The sequence below is a fragment of the Mugil cephalus genome, chromosome 17 (genome assembly GCF_022458985.1).
Source record: "Mugil cephalus isolate CIBA_MC_2020 chromosome 17, CIBA_Mcephalus_1.1, whole genome shotgun sequence".
In the NCBI taxonomy this organism is placed as follows: domain Eukaryota; kingdom Metazoa; phylum Chordata; class Actinopteri; order Mugiliformes; family Mugilidae; genus Mugil; species Mugil cephalus.
Genome location: NC_061786.1, coordinates 20386032 through 20407091, shown reverse-complemented (window position 1 = coordinate 20407091; position 21060 = coordinate 20386032). Strand labels below are relative to the sequence as shown.

Genomic DNA, 21060 nt, shown 5'->3' with positions numbered 1-21060 from the left:
ACACATATTCTACAGCTTCTGGTTCTTAAATATGACAGATTAAGGTAAAATAATTATATTTAGTTGTAATAATTATGAAGTCAACTTTAATTAGTACAGGCTTTAAATACAATTTGATTTGTTTACCTGTGTTAGAGTAGGTACTCCTTTCCTTGTTGTGGTCAAACTGCACTGACCAGTATTTGTACTGTACTATCGAAGACAGCCCTTTTATTTTGTAGTGAGTTTCAGTTATCTTTTACCTACCATGTGAGCAAATGACTTCCTGAGAAACGAATCTGACTTATTTGATGCTTTTATTACTTCTCATTAGACTACTGTAACTTTCTGTACATTATATTAGATTAGATTCAATTTTATTGTCATTACACATGCACAAGTACAAGCGGTATGGTACAGGTTGGTTTTATAGCACATGTACAATATTTGCAGATGAAACCTAAGTACAGGTGAGTGAGCAAAATATACACAATGATTGATAAGATAAGCCTTTATTCATCCCTCAATGGGGAAATATGAATACAGGGATATCTTATGTTAACTTAAGGTACTATGAATGTTTATGCGTTAAAGTAAGCTGACTATACACAGGAACAAAAACATAATTTATACTAGAGGAAATGGCAGATGACAAATTATGCAATACAAAATACAGGCAAAGTTAGAATTAAACTGTGTATAAATAATAAGCAATAGCTACCTAACCTTAAACTAGTGCAATATTTGGTATATTTAAAGTGTGAAAGATCAGTCCAGTAGTGCACTGGTGATGGGGTAATAGTCTTTAATAATAATAATAATAATAATAATAATAATAATAATAATAATAATACATTTTATTTAAGAAGCGCCTTTTAAGTCAGCCAAGGACACTTTACAGAAAGAAACAGAGAATTCAACAATAGAAACATCGATGGACACAAAGAAACAACAGCATTCAAACATCCAAATACAAGAACATACAATAAGCAACATTCAAGCATTAACGGACAGACAATATGCATCATTTAATGAAACAGCATGAATAAAATAAAACTTGGAAATGCAGAAGGGAGAAGTAGGGCAGTGTTGGAGTTAAGGGTGGAATGAGTAAGCGATTTTAAACAGGTGGGATTTGAGTTTAGTCAGAGAGCGAATGAAGAGTGGATTGGTTTGAACGGGTCAGTGGGGGGTAGAGTTCAGTTCGTTCACATCTCTGGGGAAAAAGCTGTTTCTCAGTCTGCTGGTCCTTGTTCCTCATTGGGCTGGAAACATCATCAAAACGCCGCCTGCAGGCTGTACAACTGAGGTTGTGTTTAAATGTGCTTTAGAAATAAACTTTGACTGTTATTTTATGACAGCAGAGTTAAATCATAGAGTGCATCCAATTTCAGAATAGCATCAGGCTGACACATTTTGACACTGGCTTCCTTTTATCTTCAGACACATTTTCCTTTTTGTAAAAAGTTGCTATGACTGTTAATTAACATGTTATACCCGATTTTAAATCTCCTGATAGTGGGTTAATTTATAATTATATATGATGTAATATGATCACTGGTGATTTATGAGACTGTGTAGTGCTGTATCATGTTTATAATTATCTCCAACATTTAATCCACCCCTACTTTTTGTGGACTCATCAGCTAAAAGATTTCTATTTTCAGTTTTATCTATGTATTTATTTATTTTTACTTTAATTTCTACGTTTATTCAAGTTCTGTGTTTTTTTACAAGTGGACAAAGTGACCGGAGTCAAATTCCTTGTAAATGCACAAATACTTGGCCAATAAAGTTGATACTGATTCCGATTTCTGATTCTGATATTGAATTGTACTGATGAATTTTACTCCACTTTAAGGGGTAGTGATAGCTGCAAAAAAAAAAAAAAGTGATGAGCGTCAACTCGGTTTTATTTCTGAGTAAAATGTAACTCAAGTTGCTGCCATTTAGCTGACAAGAATGAGGGCCAGAAATGTTTAAATACTATTCAATAAATGTATCAGCATGTAGCATCAGCAGCATTGTGCAATTATTACAGAACATTATCGAAATTTGAACGATGGCCGCTGTGAATTCACGTCGCGTTTTATCAGACAAAGAATCACTCTGTGCAATAGACGATCTTTCGCGCTCCCCCACTCATTTCCGGGTGTTTTTTTTTCTTCTCACATTTCCTAGCAACGTTCCTTGGATACGAGGGTTGAGCCAACCGCGCTCAGTGTGGCGGGCTGTCACCAATAACAACATGGAAGCACTGGAGGTAATTTCTGTGATTTTAACTTGTTTACGGTGCTAAAACGATCATTCGGGCCGCCTTTAGTTCGCCCTCACGTATTTTTTTTACCGCGGTAAATCTGGGTCAGCTTTACCCAACGTTGGCCGTTGTCGTTAGCTAATCAGCTAAGTGCTAACCGCTTTTGCTAAGTTATTTATCCACTAAACCCCGAACGTGACTCCATTTAAACATAATATATTGAACAAAACAGGTGGTCTTTATTGTTGAAGATAGTATTAGCACGGATAATTGGCTTCAACTCGACTGCAAATGTACGGTAACAATACATTATGCAGAAACGCAGAGCAACGGAAACCTGTTGCTCCTAGTTGGCGTTTATTGTTTACTTTGCCTGTCAACGCTGGTTTGTCAGAAGCTATTTAAATGTACAGATCGTCAGATCCGCTTTAATCTTAGAAGTCTTAACAGTTTCCCCCCTGTCATTAGACCCTTGTTTAGATTGGGAATCATGTACAAAGCAACAAACAAAAACAAACCCATTAAAAAGTGATGAGCTTCACCTTGAATTTATTTCTGAGACACGAATCCACATGTTTCTCCCAAAACAGAGAAGCTGAAAAGTTTAAATGCTATTCAATAAATCACAAAAACAAAGAGGGCAATTATAATAATCCTGACAGTGAAATCTGTGGCTTTATTCTAAGCTATTTGAATGTAAATTACAGATAGTCAGGCCAGCTTTATTAAAATGAATCTTCAAGATCTTCACAAACTTTAAAGCCACTGTCATTAGACATTCGTTTAGATTAAGAAGAAAGTGCCAACCTTGCAAAATAAATAAGGGAAAAATTGCAGAAGCCAAAGAAGATTAAAGTGTCTTTCTCAATTGGCACAAATGCCATAGATGTTGTGTGTGTCCGTTACTTGCTCCACATAATAATTATGATTTATGAAACCTGAACAAGCCTAGTTTCCAGCCTGCTATCTGCAGTACTCTAATACAAACCGGGATACTGTGGGATGTAAACATGTGTCTGATGACTGTCCACAGAGGGCGGCTGCATCTCCTCACTTGTCAGCAGATGACGATGTGAATCGGCCTGTTGAACAAACACTTATAAGCCAACAAAGTGCTGGCGAAGACCAGAGGCAGCCCAGGCTAAAAACAAATGACCCGGTGCTCCAGCAGCCAGGGGGACACTCTTTGCAGCTAGGTATACACATCAAATAAAGTTATTATTGCAGGCAGTGGTGGCTTGTGGATGTTTCTTCATGTGGATAACATTCAGCATTTTGTGTGTCATCAGAATTTCAGGACAGTAATTTGTCTCCAGCCCTTTCACTGCTGCCTGCAGCCTCGGGAGTAGGACATAACTTCCCTGAATATTCTTTATTCCAACAAAGTGACACTGAATTTGCCCCTTTAAGGTAAGAAGGACACGATTTTATGCAACACTTGAATAGTAATAAATGTATTTAATCAATTTGTTTACTTTTTCAAGAGCATACCCTGACATTTCCATGGCATCAGAGAGGTTTCACTTTCCACTCCAGGACCACACCGCTCATGTCTCTGAATGTGGCTCATTATCTCAGCACCCTTTGGCCCAGGCAACCATTCTTTCTGAGGAGGGAGAAATCAGCTGCTCTTCCCTCTCTCCGCACAGTTTGTCACCCAGGGACCAAGGCAAACAAGAGGAAAATACTTCTTCAGCTGATGACAGACAGGAAACACCACCAAGAGATGAAACGGGTAGCAGAATAAAGGAGCCAGAGACGAGACCTAATCCTCCAGACAAGCCAGTAGGAGAGGCTGTCGAAGATGAGACTTTCTTTCTGAATAAGGATGTTCGTGCGAAACATCTCCTGGAGCTCTTACAGAAAGATGTTGGCGTGCCAGACAGCAGCGGCAGTGTTGTTTCTTCTGCTTCCGAGACGTCTGTGAAGAGCACTTTGTCTTTTACAGAAGGGCACATGGCTGTAAGAGAGGGTCCTCCAGGTGAAGCCTCTTTTTCCCTGCAGCAGAAACAACAACACGACAGAGTTTCAAACCGTGGCCATGCGAGAGCGCCATCATCTGAGGTCTGTAACATCACCACGGGTTCCCGCAGCACTCAACCCGATGACAGCAGTGAGGAGTTACACAGACAACTGCTGTCTGAAGCTGAATCCAAGAACAAACCACCTGTTCAGTCTGTTACTCCATCTTTCAAAGAGATGTCTGAGGGCAAGCCAGATGTGATCAAAATTAATTTTAGTAGCGTTCCTTGGACGGGACCATTTTCAGCAGGTGTAGTACGGACTCACAGAGAACAAGACCTTTGGTTGTCCGGAAACCAAACGGGGATTGATGGGTCCTACCTGGGTTTTCTCCCACAGTCTCAATCCACTCCAGGAGTTTTCAAGGCCCCACACAAATCCAGTATCAAGGCTAAATTAGACCAACTTTCAGCCATAGAATCGAATAAAGAAAGCTCTTTCCAGTCGAGCTCAGGGGTCTCACCCCAGCCAGCTGTTCCTGTAGAAGATGCCAAAGGCCCAGACACAACAAATCAGCGTCAAGAGGCTGGTAGCTCTGAAAAAGTCCAGTCTCTCCCAAGTCTCAACTATATGGAGAAAGTAGATGCTTGGAGGGCAAACCAGAGTTCAGGCAAGACTTCATTATTTGATAACCTAGCGCTGCAAGGATTCTCTGGCACCTCTCCTAAAAATAAAGCTTACGAGGCAGTATCTGACAAGCTGAATCGCATCCTTAGTCAGCAGGTGAAGAGTTTACAGCAGCCTCTTGTTTCAGGTTCTGACAATCATAATGTCCCACAAAGCTCCTCCACTCCGTCTGCCTTGTCTTCTCCGAGAAGAGGGGAGGCGGTGGGCAGTACTCCCAGCGACGTGGACAACACCGGGTCTGCAGCACCTCCCTCCGCCTCACCCTGCGGCAGGTCACAGTCCCACTCTTCTCTCAGCACAGTCGTCATGTCCGCCCGCAAAGATCAACAGACGGACAGGGCTTCGGAGAAAGAGGCGAGCCCCCGTCAGGATGATCTTCCAAGCTCTTCAGTTCAACCCTTAAATCTCATGAGCCTGGGCCACTTCAGCGATGTGTCACTCGACCGTGATTCTGCGCTTTCGAGCTCCCAAGGTAGTTACAGTGGCGTTAAAGTGGGAGCTTCTGTCGGAGCGTCCTCTGTTGTCAGCCTGGAAATTGACAATTATGCCCCCCACTGGTCGTCAAAACGATCAACGCCACCGCCTCTTCCCAAGCTTCAAGAGCTCGACATTGATGAACGAATTCCGGTAAATGAAAACCTCGAAAAACTCTTTATATTTATAAAATATTATTTCAGATGCCTTAATGCCTACGAAACCTTTATGTCAGATCTAATTTCTGTATATGTACCTGACATGTTTTTGTCCCCTTGCAGTTGTATCTCCATAACCTCGGCATAGACCAGTCTCCCTCGACGATCTTAACTCCATTCGCCCCCCGAGGACCAATCAGAGAGCCTGAATTCTCTCCTACTGATCTCTCTACAGTTAAAGGATCCATTGGGACGCCGACCAAGAGCACTCAGCCTTCTGAAGGTATCTTACTTTTAAACTTACCTTGAAAACATAAAAATCTAGCTCAAACCTATTTAAACCAACATGTAATGTTTAAGCAACCAATTGCATTAATTTGTTTTTTAAAACATTTTTTTTGTTGTTGGTAATTGTTAAATGCATGTCTATTATCCATTATGAAAACATTTAAAACGTGTTTCATTGCGTTTCCAGGTAGCAGTCCCCACAAAAGCGAGTTTTCCAGGTCCAGCATCGTGTCAGTGGACTCCAGTATATCCATCCCATTTAGCCTGGACAGTCTCGGTCAAGGTGTTTCTGTCCCAGAGCGAACCAAGCGCACTTCTCCTCCGTCTGATGCTGAAGCCACGCAGCGTAAACCCAGACCGGCAGCCCTCTCACAGTCGACTGAAGACTCCGATTCCTCTGTAACACTGCATCACAGCCAGCAGCAGGACAGCGGTTCAACCAGCGACCTGAAAAACAACCAGCCCAGAGACAAATTTGAGGTCTCGTTACCTGTCGGTGATAAACGTGGGGAAAGAAACACAGGGTCACTGTTACAAACGAGCGGTAGTTTGGATCAGAGTGCGGAAGAGTCTTTTATCGGCTCCAAAGCCTTGTTGGAAATCCGTAAACTCCTCTCGCAGGCAGACAACATGGTGTCTTCTGCGTCTTCTGCAGCGTCTTCGGCCTCCCGTGCTGCGCCCCGTCTCGTTTCCGATGAGAACCTCTTCCTCTCGCAGGAGAAGAAAACCAGCAGACTTCCCGAGTCCTCATTCTCCTCCTCCTCCTCCTCTGCTGGAGACCTCAGGACTCATTCCTCACATCCTTGGACCAGGTCGTCGTCCGACTCAGTGCTGACTTCAGAAAAACCGAGGCAGAGCTCTGTTGGTCGAGAGAATATGACGTCATCGTGGCAACAAGCTTTTACGGCGGGACCCGCCACGATTACACCCAAAACACCTGCAGATAGCGCTGTTAGTGGCGGTGCAGGGACGTCCCTCGTCCTTTCCAAATCAGCCCGGCGGACGGAGCCCGAGGGCTGCAGCGCTGCACCTCCTGACGCGATCCCAACGCAGCCTCCGCCGGCTGCGAGTGCACAACAGCTCACCTCTACTCCCGTAGACACGGCACAGACCAGAGAGGAGGAGGACGAAGAAGAGAGGACAACACCCGGAGCTCCTGTCCTGAGTGTCTCCCCTTCTCCTGTCCTCGAAGAATCGGACCAGGGAGTGATTAGCGACGGGAGCAGCGAGAGCTCACTGGCCGTACGCGTGGCCAAGTTACTGCAGAGTGAGTCTCCAGCCACCATGATGTCCAGCACGCCCAGCGTCACGGACCAAGAGGAGATCAAAGCCAGAGGTAAAACAAGTCACATGTTTTTTGGACTTTTGTGCCTTTATTGAATCAGTTAAGAGAGATGGAAAGCAATGGGGTGAGTGGGGGTTCAACTAGGTAAACTATAAGGGTCACCCCACATGCTGTCACCTTTAATTTCCCCCCATTTAAGCTTCTCACACAAAGTGGGTCTTTAAATTTACCCAGAATCTAACTTGCCCACATCATAGCTTATCTGACATTTCAGCTTGGATTATCTGGGTTATTGACTCTTAACTTCCTTAACCTGCATCAGTGGATTGTATTTTGAGTCATCTTTCATTTATTGTTCTGCAGAGTGGATTAAGCTGAAGGTGTCGGGACAACAGTGTGAGCCTCTAGAGTTGGACAAAGAAGACAGAAGAAGAATTGAAGAAATTAAGAAAGAGCTGCTGTTAAAAAACCCCATAAAGGTAACGCTCTCATGTGGTTCTCTTTATCATTACAATTTACAATGATACAGTTTTTTTTACATTATTAAGCATAAACTTTTATTTTGTCATTTATGTATTTGTCATTTTAATCATTTTAATATTCTAATCTGCTTCCGATCTCTGGACAGTACAGGTGTCAAACGCAAGGTAATTGTTGCAGGCATGGTGTGTGTCAGCAAATAAAAGATGCCCATTTAGAAAAAGAATAATAAAACTGTAAACCGCCGTTAAAGTTTCAGTGAGGTTTTGCAGTGTGTTTATTTTTTATCTTTGTGTTGACTAAGTAAAAATCTTACCTGATCTTTTTTTTTTTCTTCTTCCAGAGCCAGAGCAGCACAGATACAGATACCAGTGCAGCATCCAGTGTTTTAAACCCGAAAGAGAACAACCAGGCTCGGTTAGCAGAGGTATTTGCCTCCGTCAGCGACGCTAACAAGCAGCCACACCAGCCGCCGCCGCCGCCGCTCGGCCCCCGTACGAACCCTCCTCTCTCTAGCACAGAGCATCTTCACCAAGACCTGGAGGCTAAAGTTTGTGAGATCGCCGCCAGAGAAGGAGTCACCCTCCCCACGAAACCCCCCCGGGCCTTCACATCCATCACCATCTCCACCCGCAGGCGCTCGACCTCCCCCTCGCCTTCCACGTCCCCTGCGCCGACTCCAGGGCCTCTGCACCTGACGGAGCTGTCCACAGACACACCCCCACTGGAGGAAGAGGAAAGATTAGGAGTAAGAGGTGGTCTGCACCCCAGAAATGTGACTTCTCCGTCAGCAGCAGAGAGACAAGACGCTGTTGGAGGCCACTTTGAAGAACCTCCACCACCACTGGGTAGAGACGATGGGACCAAACGTGACAGCAGGCGAGGTGACAAGTTTTTAGTCCATAACAGCTCTCAGACCACAAGCTCATCCGCCGTTAAATCTCCTGCCGGGACTGGTCACGTCTCACACGTCCATCTCACTCTGTCGCCCAAAGTTACCGATCAAACCCCGTCCACTGCGTCCCGCTCCAGTCACGCTCTCTCGAGGCTGCCGCGGGAAGAGCTTGTCCACTTTAGACATTCGTCATCAGCGGCCAGCAGCCCGGACGAAGGCGTCGGTTTGTCCAGTCCACCCGAGTGGCTCGACACAAGAGAACCAAGGAGGCTAGAAAAACCCGTGTTTAAATCTGCTGCGTCTCAAGACAAGACGACCACACAATCCTTTACAACGCGTCACACACCTGAAACCTCACCAGGACCTTTTACCTCTGAAACACCAGGTACGCTTTTTATTCACTTCATCCATAAATATATACACTTCTATTTACTATTTATCATGCAACAAATTAGGGCTGGGTGATATGACCAAAAATTCAAATTCAAAATTCTGACAGTATCATGGTATTTATTATTTTTTAATTCACGTGTGACTAAGGTTTGACTTTACTCTGATTAGGAGTAAATATTGTAGAATAATTCCACACTAGTGGTAAAAACAGGCCCCGTGTTAACACTGACTGCTGATCGGAGATAAAAAATAAATAAATAAATAAAAAGAATTCAATGTTATTAAGATAAAATATTAAAAATTCATATAACTTAAAAAAAAATCCCAGTATTCGCTCAGTCCTACATCAAATGATGTTGTATGGAATGAGAGTATAAATTAAAAGCATAATGTGTGTGACATTAACACTGATGTGCCCTCACTCCTCCTCCTGCCACAGTTCCTTCCCTGCTGCCTTATAAACCTCGTGGCAGCGAGGAGCTTTTCTACGTCCCTCAGACTGAGGCTGATGTCTCTGACACCACCATGGAGAGCTCCCACTCAGGTACACGCCTATAAATTATATACACAGCTCCTCCCAGATTAACTCGAGTGTCAACTATGTTCAAGCCACGAGCAATAAAGGAAGAAAATTGTGTTTATGACATTATGTCAAACTTTTAAGTGAAAAGTATATATTTTATAAGTATAAAAGCCTGTCTTTTGTCTACTACGAGCAACATTTCCATCCTTAAAACATGAACAAATACAAAAATAATAACTTGAAATACATTTCTTGGATTATTTTTGGTTTCAGATCCCCACAAAATATTTTGTAAATACAAAAATATATCCTATAATAAATTAGAGATGAATGACTTAAGAAGAATCCATGTAAATTAGACTTCATTCTGTGTCTGTGTGAGCAGCAGCTGGTCCTTTGTAACATACACCAGGGAGAACATTAATTATTCATGTTCAGGGGCCGGTGAAACAAAGGCAGCGTTGGGGCCCCAGTTGAGAACCGGGTAGAAGCCACCGAAGACTCATTGTCACTAGACGTCTCCCGTTCAGCTCCGACCAAACGTATTATTTCTCCCCGTTATCCCGTTTTTAATCTGCACTCGTCATGAGCTAAGTATTTAATTCTAACCAGGCTCGGACGACGCCGTCCCTCCTCACTTCAGCAGCGAGGTCCTCGGGCGCCAGGACCCGGGTTTGGACCGCGGAGTCGCCATCAAACACGTAGAGGGGATTTACAGCAAGAAGACGAAGACGTCCACCTTCAGAATGAACGAGCCTGGACACAGAGGTGAGCTGAACAGCTAAATGCACCAGATACCTCCCTAACGTCACACCAGGTTTCATTATGTTAAATGCTTTTGAGAAACAAGCATCAGATAAAACTCTCTTCTAGAGATTTATCTTAGTTTATTTTAATGCAACGCTAAGAGACTAACTTAGTGAGGATAAAACAATCGGATATGCTGTTAAATATTATTTAATAGTTCTACTAATTTGAGGAGGTTTAGACATTAAAACAGATCAATCGATTAAACTGAATGATTTATGAACTAATTCCTTCATTTCTAAGAACCAGAGTCTCATTCACTACTAGAAAAAAAAAACAACAACATGATGCATTCGTCAGGCTTTAAAGTAGCTAATGATACTGATGTTGGATTTTTATCTGTCTTCACGTTTATTAAACAGAGTGTTTTTATAGCTCACTTTCATGCGTTTCTTCAGTTTCATGCAAATGCTCGACTCTTTTCAGACCTTTGTGTTCGTGTTCATGAAGCTTTTCTCTCTGGAAGATGATACAAAATATACTTACACTAGATATTAATGCCATTTCTTCAAACTTTCACAGCTACATGACAATAACTTTTGTCAACTCTTGTCCATTGCCACCAGAGCCAAAAAGGGACACAAGACACACACACACCAATCAGGCATAACATTATGACCACTGACAGTAGAACTAAATAACACTGACTATCCTGTGACAGTTTTTACTATTTGATTATGTTTCATTCCATTGTTTTGATTGTTTCGTTGTCTCTTATAAAGGTGCCATCTCTCCGGGTTTGAGCCAAACTCTGAAGCCGTCCTCTCAGATGTCCGCAGCTTTTAACAAAGTGCCTTCACTGAGCAACCAAGACGTCTCCAAGAGAGACCAGGGGACGAGCCCCATCCAGTTCCTAAACTACGATCATCCAGAGCCAAGCCGGCAGAGATTTCAGCACCTTCACACGCTCCAAACATCAGTGGCTCAGAGAGGAAGAGGTGGACAGCAGCATCGTCCTGAGTCCTCCTTCCAGAGGAGCAGCAGCAGCAGCAGCGCTCTGGACCAGCTGTGGGACAAGTTCTGTGACCAGTGGACGACGGAGGAATCGCGGCCGACCCGAGACAGAGAGGAGTCGCTGCTAGAGCGTCTGGAGCGTCTGTCTCGGCTAATTCATAGCACGAGGTCGACTGATATGTCTGCAGCACCGGAGGAGGAGGAGGAGGAGAGGGGGGGTTATCATCCAGAGGACAATTTAGGATGGAGAAGAGACGATGTGATAATGAGGAGGACAAAGAGAAAGGAGGACACTCGTTTACATGATGACAGAGGAGCTAGAGGAGTTGAACCTTCGCTGACTGAAGACGACGACTCGTCCGCTTTCTCCCACGACTCCTCCCAGAGTTTGCACCTGTCCCCCGCGGGCAGAGACGAGTCGTCAGAGACGCTGTCCACCGCGTCCGGCTCCGTGTCCACCGTGGACACGGCCCGGCTGATCCGAGCCTTCGGTGCCCACAGGGTGCAGCGCCTGAAGGCCACGCCCAGCCTCGGCAAACTGTACGGCGCCATCAACAGGCAGAAAGAAGGGAGGGAACAGAGGAGAGGAAGGAACACTCCTCCGCTCGTCCTCACCCCGTCGGACTTCACCGGCACTGAGAGATCTGTAGGTTTATCTGAGTATTACTGTCCTCGTTTCTGTTGTCATGTGCAGATTATTATAATAACAAGTGTAATGAACTCTGAGGTTCACACCTATTTGAGTTGTTGAAAGTTATAGAAACATATTTGATTTTTATGTCTTGACAAAGCTCAGCGTGTACAGAAGTAGCTCTGAGCAAACTAAACCTACAAACACACGATTACAGGTGTTAAACTTAAGTTTCCACTGACTTTGTCTTCAGGTTGTTGCTGATTCTGCCTCATCAAGCAGCACTTACACCGTCCCATCAAACCGTGGCCCGTCCAGGACCCTGGAAGCGAAGAAGGCTGTGAAACTGGTCAACAAAGGCGTCCAGGCAGGTCAGTGCAGCAGAGCAGGATCAATTCAGAACAAATGTCAAGTTTCTGTGAAATATTTGAAGCATTTACTTCTTCTGAGGTTAATTCTATTATCAGGAGCTTCATTCAGATTTTAGATTTATGTCTCAATGTAAATGTGAAGCTGTAATAAAAAAATAAAAAGTTGAATTTAATTTTATTTCATTTTTTTCCTCAGGTGACCTGGAGATTGTTAATAACGGGACGCGGCGACACACCAGGGACGTCGGGACCACGTTCCCATCACCTGTTGGCGCCAGAGCTTTGGGGCAGATCTCACCGTCTTCATCGGGCGCCGTGCGAGGACGAGGAGGACGGAGGAGCCCTTCTAAAAGTCAGGGCGTCCAGAAGCAGAGAAAGAGCAGGAGGAGTCCAGCAAAGCTTTACCCTAAAGGTACGATGGCTTTTTAGAATCGTACCTTTCGCTGTTTTAATCGTGCACAGTTTTAACTCCGCTTCTTCTTCGCAGGCGTTTCCTGGTTCATCTCCGCCGCCGCCCTGAGGTCAGATGCGAGGAAGGAGAACCGGCCGGACGAGTCTTCGTCGTCCCGGAGGCCGAGCGCGGTCTGGTTTGAGCCGTACAGCAGAATCCGTCCGTGGAGAGAGCCGCTCCGACAGAGACGAGTCCTCGAGGACAGAAACGAACAGCACGGTGTGATACACGAACTAGAACCTGAACCGGAACCGGAACCTACAGCCAAGACCACGTCCTCTGGTCTGACTCAAGTCTCTCTCCAGGTTAGTTGATGTATTTCAGATCAAGTAATGTAATAATTTGAAGCTTCTTCTGACTCGAGTGCAGACAATTATCTAAATCTATAAAGGAGCAAATCAGGATTTATTATTAAGTTTTAAACACTAGAATCCTCATTGTTTGTCACGACTAGTTTATTTAGTTTTCTTTTAAAAAAGAAAAAGCAACGTGTTCATAAACTATAGAGTAGATTCATTTGAATATTTTCATCTTAAGAATGACGCACAATTCATGTTAAAATCAAGGAAAATTCTGGATTTTCCAACCTGATCAGATCAGATCAGATCTGTTTGAGCATCAAACTGTATCTTCTTTGTCGTTTTAAACGCTGGTATATTCGTCCTCCGCGCTGCAGGAAGCTCTGGAGATGAGTCGTCCAGAGTTTCTCTCCCGCTCCAGGCAGAGGATGAAGCGTCTGGCTCTGCAGGTGGAGGAGAGGAAGCTACAGGCCGTCTTCACCCGAGACAGAGACGACGTCTTCGACCGGCTGGGAGGAGCCGAGAGGCTGATGAGGCCTCCAGGTACTGAACACGAGAGTTTACTTCTTTGTGTTAATACGTGGAGCGATTAATCACTCATTTACATCCTTTTCTCTCTGGAGGCGCCGCTCTGATGAGGAGGGTCGTTCCCAGGAAGGAGATGATCCAAAGATCCAAACAGTAAGTTTCTCTTTGATGATTCAAAGAGTTATAGGAACTATTAGTTAGTTTAAAGAAACAAATCTGTTGATAGAATAACTGACTGGTTCAGTAAACTTTCCTAAAGTTATTGATTCTTGTCATACAGCTATTAAAATTAGTTTGCATTTAAGTAATAGCAGTGTGTCAACTGAAACTGTTTCTGTACAGTTTTCAGTGAGTTCTTCTATTTTTAGTGGGTAATTCGTGTTGCATTCACATGCTCTTTGGATAATCTGTTGGGAGGTTGTTTTTCATTTAAAACTTAACGAGGAAACAATATGGATTTTATCGGAGGAAGTGTTTAAACGACACGTTGGCACAACAGCAAAGAACGAAGGAAATGTTCAAGTCAATCAAACTTTATTTATAAAGCGCCAATAACACAAATTTGGTTTTAAACAACTGAAACATTTCTATTATTTTATGTCTCTGTTATGATTAAATAATTATTTATTCAAAATAATAGAAACATTTAAAAAAAAATGTCATTCGACACTTTCAGTTATTTGAACCAAATTTGTATTATTGACGCTTTATAAATAAAGTTTGATTGACTTGAACGTTTCTTCTTCCTCAGTGGGAAAATTCACCCAAACGTGGATTCAAGTTGGAAAAACACCACGTTGTTAGAAACGTTTAATTTAATCCAATCTTTGTGATCCTGTTTCTACATAAACTGAACATTAGTCATGAAGGAGGATTTAGTTCACGACTGTTATGTTCTGCTAAAATATATTAGTTTAAATCAGAGTGTAGTTTAGGATCAATAACAGTGAGTTTGGTTTTCAGGATTTATGAGACTCTGCCAGAAGTTCAGAGGAGGAGAGAGGAGGAGAGAAGGAAAGCGGAGTATAAATCCTACCGACTGAACGCACAACTCTACAACAAGGTACAAAATAACTGCTTTCTTCATTCACACGAATCTTTAAATGAACCTTAAATGAGCTTAAAGAGTCAAAAACAAACTTGTTGCTTCGTGTCTTTCAGAGAATCACAAACCGTGTCCTGGGCAGAAGATCAGCGTGGCAGTGATCAGACATGTGACCTCCGGACTGAACATGAAATCAGTGAAACATTTCTAATACAGAAACAAAACTACCTATTTTAATCTTTTATTTATTTTTGAAGGGGAATTAAACTCGAACAGAAGCATCATGGACCTTTTTTAAAAAAAAAAACTTTTCTAGATGAGTAGAAATTCTAGTTGTTTGAACCTGAACGTGTGGTTTTTTTTTTTAATAAAAGACTTTTACGGACTCAGACAGTGACGACGGACGGCGAAACACTCGCTTTAATGTCTTTATTGATCAGTTATCGTTTGTGCAAGAGCAGGAAGCCACACGAGGAAAGAACAAGGTAAGACGAGCTCAGACAAGCTGCAGATTCAGTACAGATAAATAAATCCATCAGAAACACCTGCACGTTCCTCCGGTTAAATCAATGTAACGTAAACTTCAAGTCGTGACAGTTTTACTGTAAACGTAAACAAACTAAACACATTAAAATCAGCCATGGCAAATGTGGTGAAGAGTCTTTGGCAAAGATGTAGTTTTGCTTGAAACAATGTTTGGTTTGCGACAGAAATAAGGCGGGTTGATCTTTACCACGAGGCTCGCTGCAGGTTTTAAGGCTCGGACCGAGTCACGTCTACACACATCAACAAAACACAACCGTCTGTGTAACGTCACTAACACACACAGCGGCGTCATCGTAACCGAACAGCAGGAGGACACAGTGACAACTCCAACACCACGAGGGTAATAAATATTAAATAATTCAAACTATATAGCGCGTCGTCGTCTTCTTCTTCTTCTTCTGACTAAAGTGCCGTCAAGTATCTAAACTAATCTGCAAAATAAGTTCAGCCACGTTTTTACACAGTAAATCCACTGACGTCGATCAGAGCGAAACGTTTTAGTGAAACACTGAAATCCTTTGTTTGTTCTTAATCTTAATCTGTTAAAAACGTCATCGCAGCGAAAAATGTTTGTTGGTTAAATGTGCAAAAAAAGTCTATTTGATCAACTTTAAATTGATTTAATGTCACTTGATCCTTCTTTCCCTTTAGACTGTTAATAAAATAAATAAAATAAAAACACCTGATGAACGTTTACAACACAGCGTCATGATTCTTCACATCCTGTTCGTCAGTAACAGTCAAACAATGTTTTGGCCTAATGTAAACGGCTCCGACCAGGGCTGATAACGACGATGAGGAGGAGGAGGAGGATAAATAATAAATAAATAAATGTTTTTCTGTGAATGTGGGCAGCATGCAGCCGTGCACTCGCTCTCATATCTCTAGGATTTAAAACTAAAACGTAGAAGCAACAGGCTGGAGAATCATTAATCTGCATCTGGATGAAGTCAAACAGGTTGACTTTACTTTAACTATTTAAAGTTGTTGCTTTTAGTACTAAACTAAATAAATATAATCATAATTGTGACTAATTTAAGCAGCCATGACTATTTTTTTCATCTAACCTTTAAAAAAATTGTGAAATTTAAAATGAAAAATTGACCAAACTCAAAATATTCACATGCACTCACCTGCCAAAACATTAGGTACACTAGTGAATGCATTCGTAGATAGATTAATACTTTATTTTATCCTCCTTCTTCACTTCTTGAAATACGCTCATCCGATGTTGAAAGGCGTTAGAAAGGTTGAACTTTGAAAAGGTTTACACTGCGTGGCCACAATAATAGAAACACAATACAATGTTGAACACCATAACCTCCATGAATAGGATATTTAATGCATTTGTTTTCACTGGTGTACCTAATTAAATGGCTAACGAGCGTATATGACTTCTTAACTAACCTGTTTATAGACATGGCAGCCGACTGACCTCTATCTCCAGCTTTCACTCCCAAGATAATTCCCTTTACCCGGCTGTGATGTGAGCAGTGAGACGCCTCCCTCCTCGTTTGGCCCTGGGGTGGAGATGAAGCTGTGTTATATGTGTGTGTGTGGGTGCAGCAGGTGTGTTAGGTGGAGGTGGAGGTGGAGGTGGAGGTTTAGGTCCTCAGCAGACTGTGGACTCTCTGCAGCTGACACTGGGACAGGACGAGGCGGTGGACCTGCTCCTGTCCCCGAGGACACGGCACCATGACCCGGCCGACCAGCACCGTGTCTCCCTGCTGCTCCTCCTTCGCCTGAACACAGGACACAGGGACGAGTGGAGGGGATTTAGAGGGAGAAGACGTTTAATTCAATGAACCCCAGAGTCCCGTCTGACTAGCAAGGGAAACTAGGAACTAGAAATTAAAGTACATTTGTTCAGAATATGTTCTTTGAGGTTAGATATGATGAAAAAAATAGCATTTCTCACACTGGAAAATCAATAAAATCAATAAAACTTCCTGCACGTAGACTTTAAAAGAGATTAGTAATCTATGAATAGATGAGGAGATCAGCGACCAATCAGCCAATCAGAAAATAGTATTTGTTGTTGCCAGGTAAAATAGAAGTGCTCTAAGCACGCCTACTTTTTTTTAGTTTGCTTATTACAGTCTAGGATATATGTTTATGAATCAAGCTAATTCAAAACTTGAGAGCTCTAAAAATAAACTTAAATCCTTATATATAAACCAACGTGGCTTTTCAACATGAATGAATGAATCCTTTGAGTTTATTTCTGCTGTTTACATTTTGAAACGATGCTACTTCTGGCTGCATTTGACTGAACTGAGGACCAACTCTTAAAACAATATTTATAATAATTAGTAAATTCTCACTAAGAAATTATTATTCTAACAAAAAAAAAATTTGTAAATGGAGCTTTCATTCATCCTCTATGAGTCTTAACTCTAATAAAAGGATGAGAGGATCTTTCACGTCTGTACCTTAACAAACGCTGCCGAAGGAAACGTGGCGAAGTCGGATGAGACTCGAGCTCCAGGCTGCTGGTTGACGACGTGCTCTGCTACCTCGTCCTGATAAAACCAAGAATAAAGCGTTTTTCAGGTGAGGATCTAAAGGAGTTGCTTCGTTTACTCGTCCTGGTGAGTGTTTTTATTTTTTTACCTTCAGTCTGTCCAGAGTGTCTCTCAGTGACTGGAGTCTGGCCGTCTGCTCCAGGAGCTGAGCACCAGGAGTCACTGCAGGACAGAGGTCAGTGAATGTGACACCAGGGAATTAGAAAACTGAACCAAGAACAACCTGAAATTAACCCAATATAATAGTTGTGGAAAGACCTGAAGCTATTTCTGTTATTCAGTTTCATGTGAAAATACAGCAAAGTTCACCCTCATGTATTAAAAAAAAAAAAAAAACTTCTTTAACCCTCATAATAAAAAGTGTCCTTTTCCATTTTATTTATTTTTTTAATAACTTGGTGGTAGTTCTGCTTTTTGCTATCATAATTGACAAAGGTGTGTATTTATTTATTTATTTTTTAGCAAATTTTGATATTTCAAAGTCAAATCCCATAATGCTCCGTTTTTACCTTAATTGTTACGCTGTTACCATTAAGGGACAAAAGTTTCCTCTTCAAAAACACCCTAAAAATTGCATTTATTAAGATATACATATATATATATTTACATAAATATTTTAATTCACTTCAGTGCTAATCATAACTACCAAAAGTTTGATTCATTTCTGACTTTAAACCCTTTATATCAGTGTTTTTTGTGACATCACAAATTTTATGGAGAAAAAAAAACACCAAATTGAAAGTGGATTTTTCTGGAAAAAAAAAAATATTAACATGTGGTATTTTTGAAGAGGACACTTTTGTAACAATTTTAAAATCAGGTATGAAATGTAATAAGGTAAATAAGGTACATCTAGAAAAGATTCACTATGATTGATTTGCAGTTTAATTTAATTTGATTGGGGGAAAAAAAATAATCATAAATACAGTTAGCAACTAATTGTCTTTACTAACTCAAGCATAAAAAGGGCTTCGGGATTTGTTTTAATCCTCTCAAGACAAACTAAAGAAACATAAAACACATAAAAAATGAGCAGACAAATATATTGTAAGGCCATAAAAATACATTCCTGTCTCACAACATTTGACTAAATGAAAAATTAACAAAAACTCACGGTATCAGGTGAAATGAAGAGAACAGAACTTCCTATCTCATTGAGAACTAAGGACATCGTTAACCATATTTGAAAGTTTCTGGTAAATGTTTAGTAGCACATTGGTATTTTTATTGATCTGACAGACCATTATGCTAATAGGCTAACGACATGTTCAGTTTAGATAAACGTGGTGTTGTGGGTGGAAGTCTGACTCGTACCTGGAGATTTCCCGGTGATGTCCACCACCTTGACGTTGGCGCTCATCTGCAGCAGAGTCTCCAGGAGCTGGTCGGTCTTCCTGTAGAGGGCGCTGGAGAGCACCTCGGGCCGTCCTCCGTCTCTGGAGGGAAGTTTGGTCACTCTGAGCGGAGGCAGGGAGGCCAGCTGAGCGCGCATCTTCTCCGCCTGCGACGGGGAGCGACGCCACGTTAAATAATAATAATAAAACGTCAGCGCAGCTTCGGCAGAGAGACCGAAGACACCGTCCTCACCTTCAGCCGGTTGTTCTCGTTCTTCAGGTGTTTGATGCAGAGTCTTTGGGCTTCGATCTGCTGAGTCAGGAGAGGAGAGTCCATCACCTGGACGCCCGACGCTGAGCCCACTCCAGACATCGTGGAGGCTGTGGACGACAACAGGAGACACTGCGTCAACACCGACCTCGTTTTAAGCTTTAGTCTGTTAGCAAATATATAAAAACATATAAAAAACATATAAAAACATGCACACTGAAGATTTTAAGACCTAAATAAGTTTATAAAGGAGTGAAAACTAACTCCCTCTTCACCTGCTACAGTATTAAAATCACTATAATTAAATATATCACAGATGTTTTACACAATTATTGTTCACTTTTCTCATTTTCTGCTTTTAAATTTAGAAAAAAACTAAATGAAACTATATTTAAAGCTTGTTATTGACTCAGATTTTCTTAATATCTGCACATGCAAATAAATTAAGCTTATTTTCATGCGTTCAGGTTGAAAAACTGACTTTATAAATAATCATTTGTTCAAGTAAATGTTTTAAACGTGCACACAGTCTGAATAAAACATGCATGTTATTTATTCAGCTGCTGTCAAACCCATGCACAGTTAACACGTTACATTTTCAAGAGTTTTTTTTTTTTATAACAGCAAACAGATTCACAACAGATGCCAACACAAGCTGTAGATACCTTTCTGTTCCTCTGCAGAATAAATAGATAAATGAGGAGAGATTAAGAGAGAAGATGTTACACAGAGAGAAAAGAGTCGGAAAATAGGAATTAAACTCTGGAGCTGGAGCTAAAATTATGATAAATAACCAGATCAAAATAATTCTCATGTTTGGTATTTAGTCTATTATAAGTATAATTTGCAAATGCAATGCATATATAAAGCTTCTTTACTAGGAGCCTAAGATTCAAAATTTGATATGAAAGTTGGTTTTTGGAGTCATGGATCAGTGTGTGTTTGGCACAATAAAGAAAAAAATATATTTTATGAACTTTATTTTGAAAAAATGAAAATATTTGATGTCTAATGTTCTTAGTTCTTGCAGGCAGTTTTTTACTCAACTCAAAATATTCATTATTAACTTAAATTAACCTTTAAAGTAAAGCTGCTCTTCAGTGTTTCTGTACGTTGCTGTTGATGCATGTTCTGTTTGCTCGTGTCGTATTTCTCGTCCCCCTCCTCCGTCACTCACCTCCTGACATCCCCGTGACGATGGAAGCGATTCCCGACGGCCCGGCTCCTCTCAGCCCGTCCACCGTCATCTTTGACTGGCTGTTGATCCGCTGCTTCAGCTCGGCCTTCTCCGACTCCAGCTGGTCGATGTCGGCCTGCAGAGCGTCCATCGTCTCCTCGAACTCCCTGCAGAGACGAGAGGACGACGTCACACAGCTGGACACGTCTGTCACAGTAAACGACTTGTATACTATATCAGCTATACACAATAAAATACATGAAGGGGAAAAAAGCAGCTTTTAAAACAGTGAACTATTAAACATCAGCTCTTCCTCTGAGTTCGTCCTTACTTCTCTTTCTTCTTCAGCAGAGTCTGGGCCTCGTCCAGTCGAGTTTGAATCTTCTCAACGCGCTCGTCCGCGTCTTTAGACGAACTGTCCAGCTTCTTCTCCAGCAGACTGAGACGGACGTTGGCCTCGCTCAGCTCCTCTCCCTGGAAACACAAAAACGCTGCGTCTGCACAACTTTCTACTCGTGTTTCTTTGCGCAACAACACGTTCAGTTCAGTTGCTTTTTATGAAACATCAGGACGTTTGTGTTTTGTTTTGTTTTTTTCTACCTTGATCTTGAGAGACTTCTTCAGCTCTTTGATCACCGTCTCTCTGTCCTCCAGCTTCAAGCCGAGACCTTCTGCGTCCGTGATCTCTGCTCGCAGGGCCGCCCCTCGCACGTCCACCGGCGGAGGATTCTGGGAGGAGA

General features: G+C 42.0%; 2 protein-coding genes across 15 annotated transcripts in view; one reads left to right on the top strand and one right to left on the bottom strand.

Annotated features, from left to right (window-relative positions):
- Positions 1–1892: 1892 nt before the first annotated feature.
- On the top strand, positions 1893–14763 carry alms1 (ALMS1 centrosome and basal body associated protein). The gene is made up of 18 exons (XM_047610540.1): positions 1893–2242; positions 3270–3432; positions 3526–3646; positions 3721–5512; positions 5641–5800; positions 5993–7141; positions 7454–7569; positions 7914–8850; positions 9298–9402; positions 9994–10149; positions 10911–11788; positions 12027–12144; positions 12341–12556; positions 12632–12900; positions 13272–13437; positions 13518–13575; positions 14386–14485; positions 14584–14763. Exons 1-18 carry the CDS (start codon positions 2042–2044, stop codon positions 14626–14628), a joined length of 6750 nt encoding a protein of 2249 aa, XP_047466496.1. The 5' UTR covers positions 1893–2041; the 3' UTR covers positions 14629–14763.
- Positions 14764–14881: 118 nt separating this feature from the next.
- The window catches only part of dctn1b (dynactin 1b), a 39789-nt gene continuing 33610 nt past the window's right edge, over positions 14882–21060 (bottom strand). For 13 of the 14 annotated variants that reach the window (XM_047610550.1, XM_047610542.1, XM_047610541.1 and 10 more), the window contains 9 exons: positions 20921–21049; positions 20652–20794; positions 20321–20487; positions 19809–19820; positions 19126–19253; positions 18853–19039; positions 17627–17700; positions 17446–17535; positions 14882–16755 (listed from right to left, as the gene is read on the bottom strand). In XM_047610550.1, the coding sequence (XP_047466506.1) occupies positions 16618–16755; positions 17446–17535; positions 17627–17700; positions 18853–19039; positions 19126–19253; positions 19809–19820; positions 20321–20487; positions 20652–20794; positions 20921–21049 (1068 nt within the window). In that variant the 3' untranslated portion in view covers positions 14882–16617. The remainder of the gene's footprint in view (positions 16756–17445; positions 17536–17626; positions 17701–18852; positions 19040–19125; positions 19254–19808; positions 19821–20320; positions 20488–20651; positions 20795–20920; positions 21050–21060) is intronic. The other variant, XM_047610543.1, reaches the window with a different exon arrangement.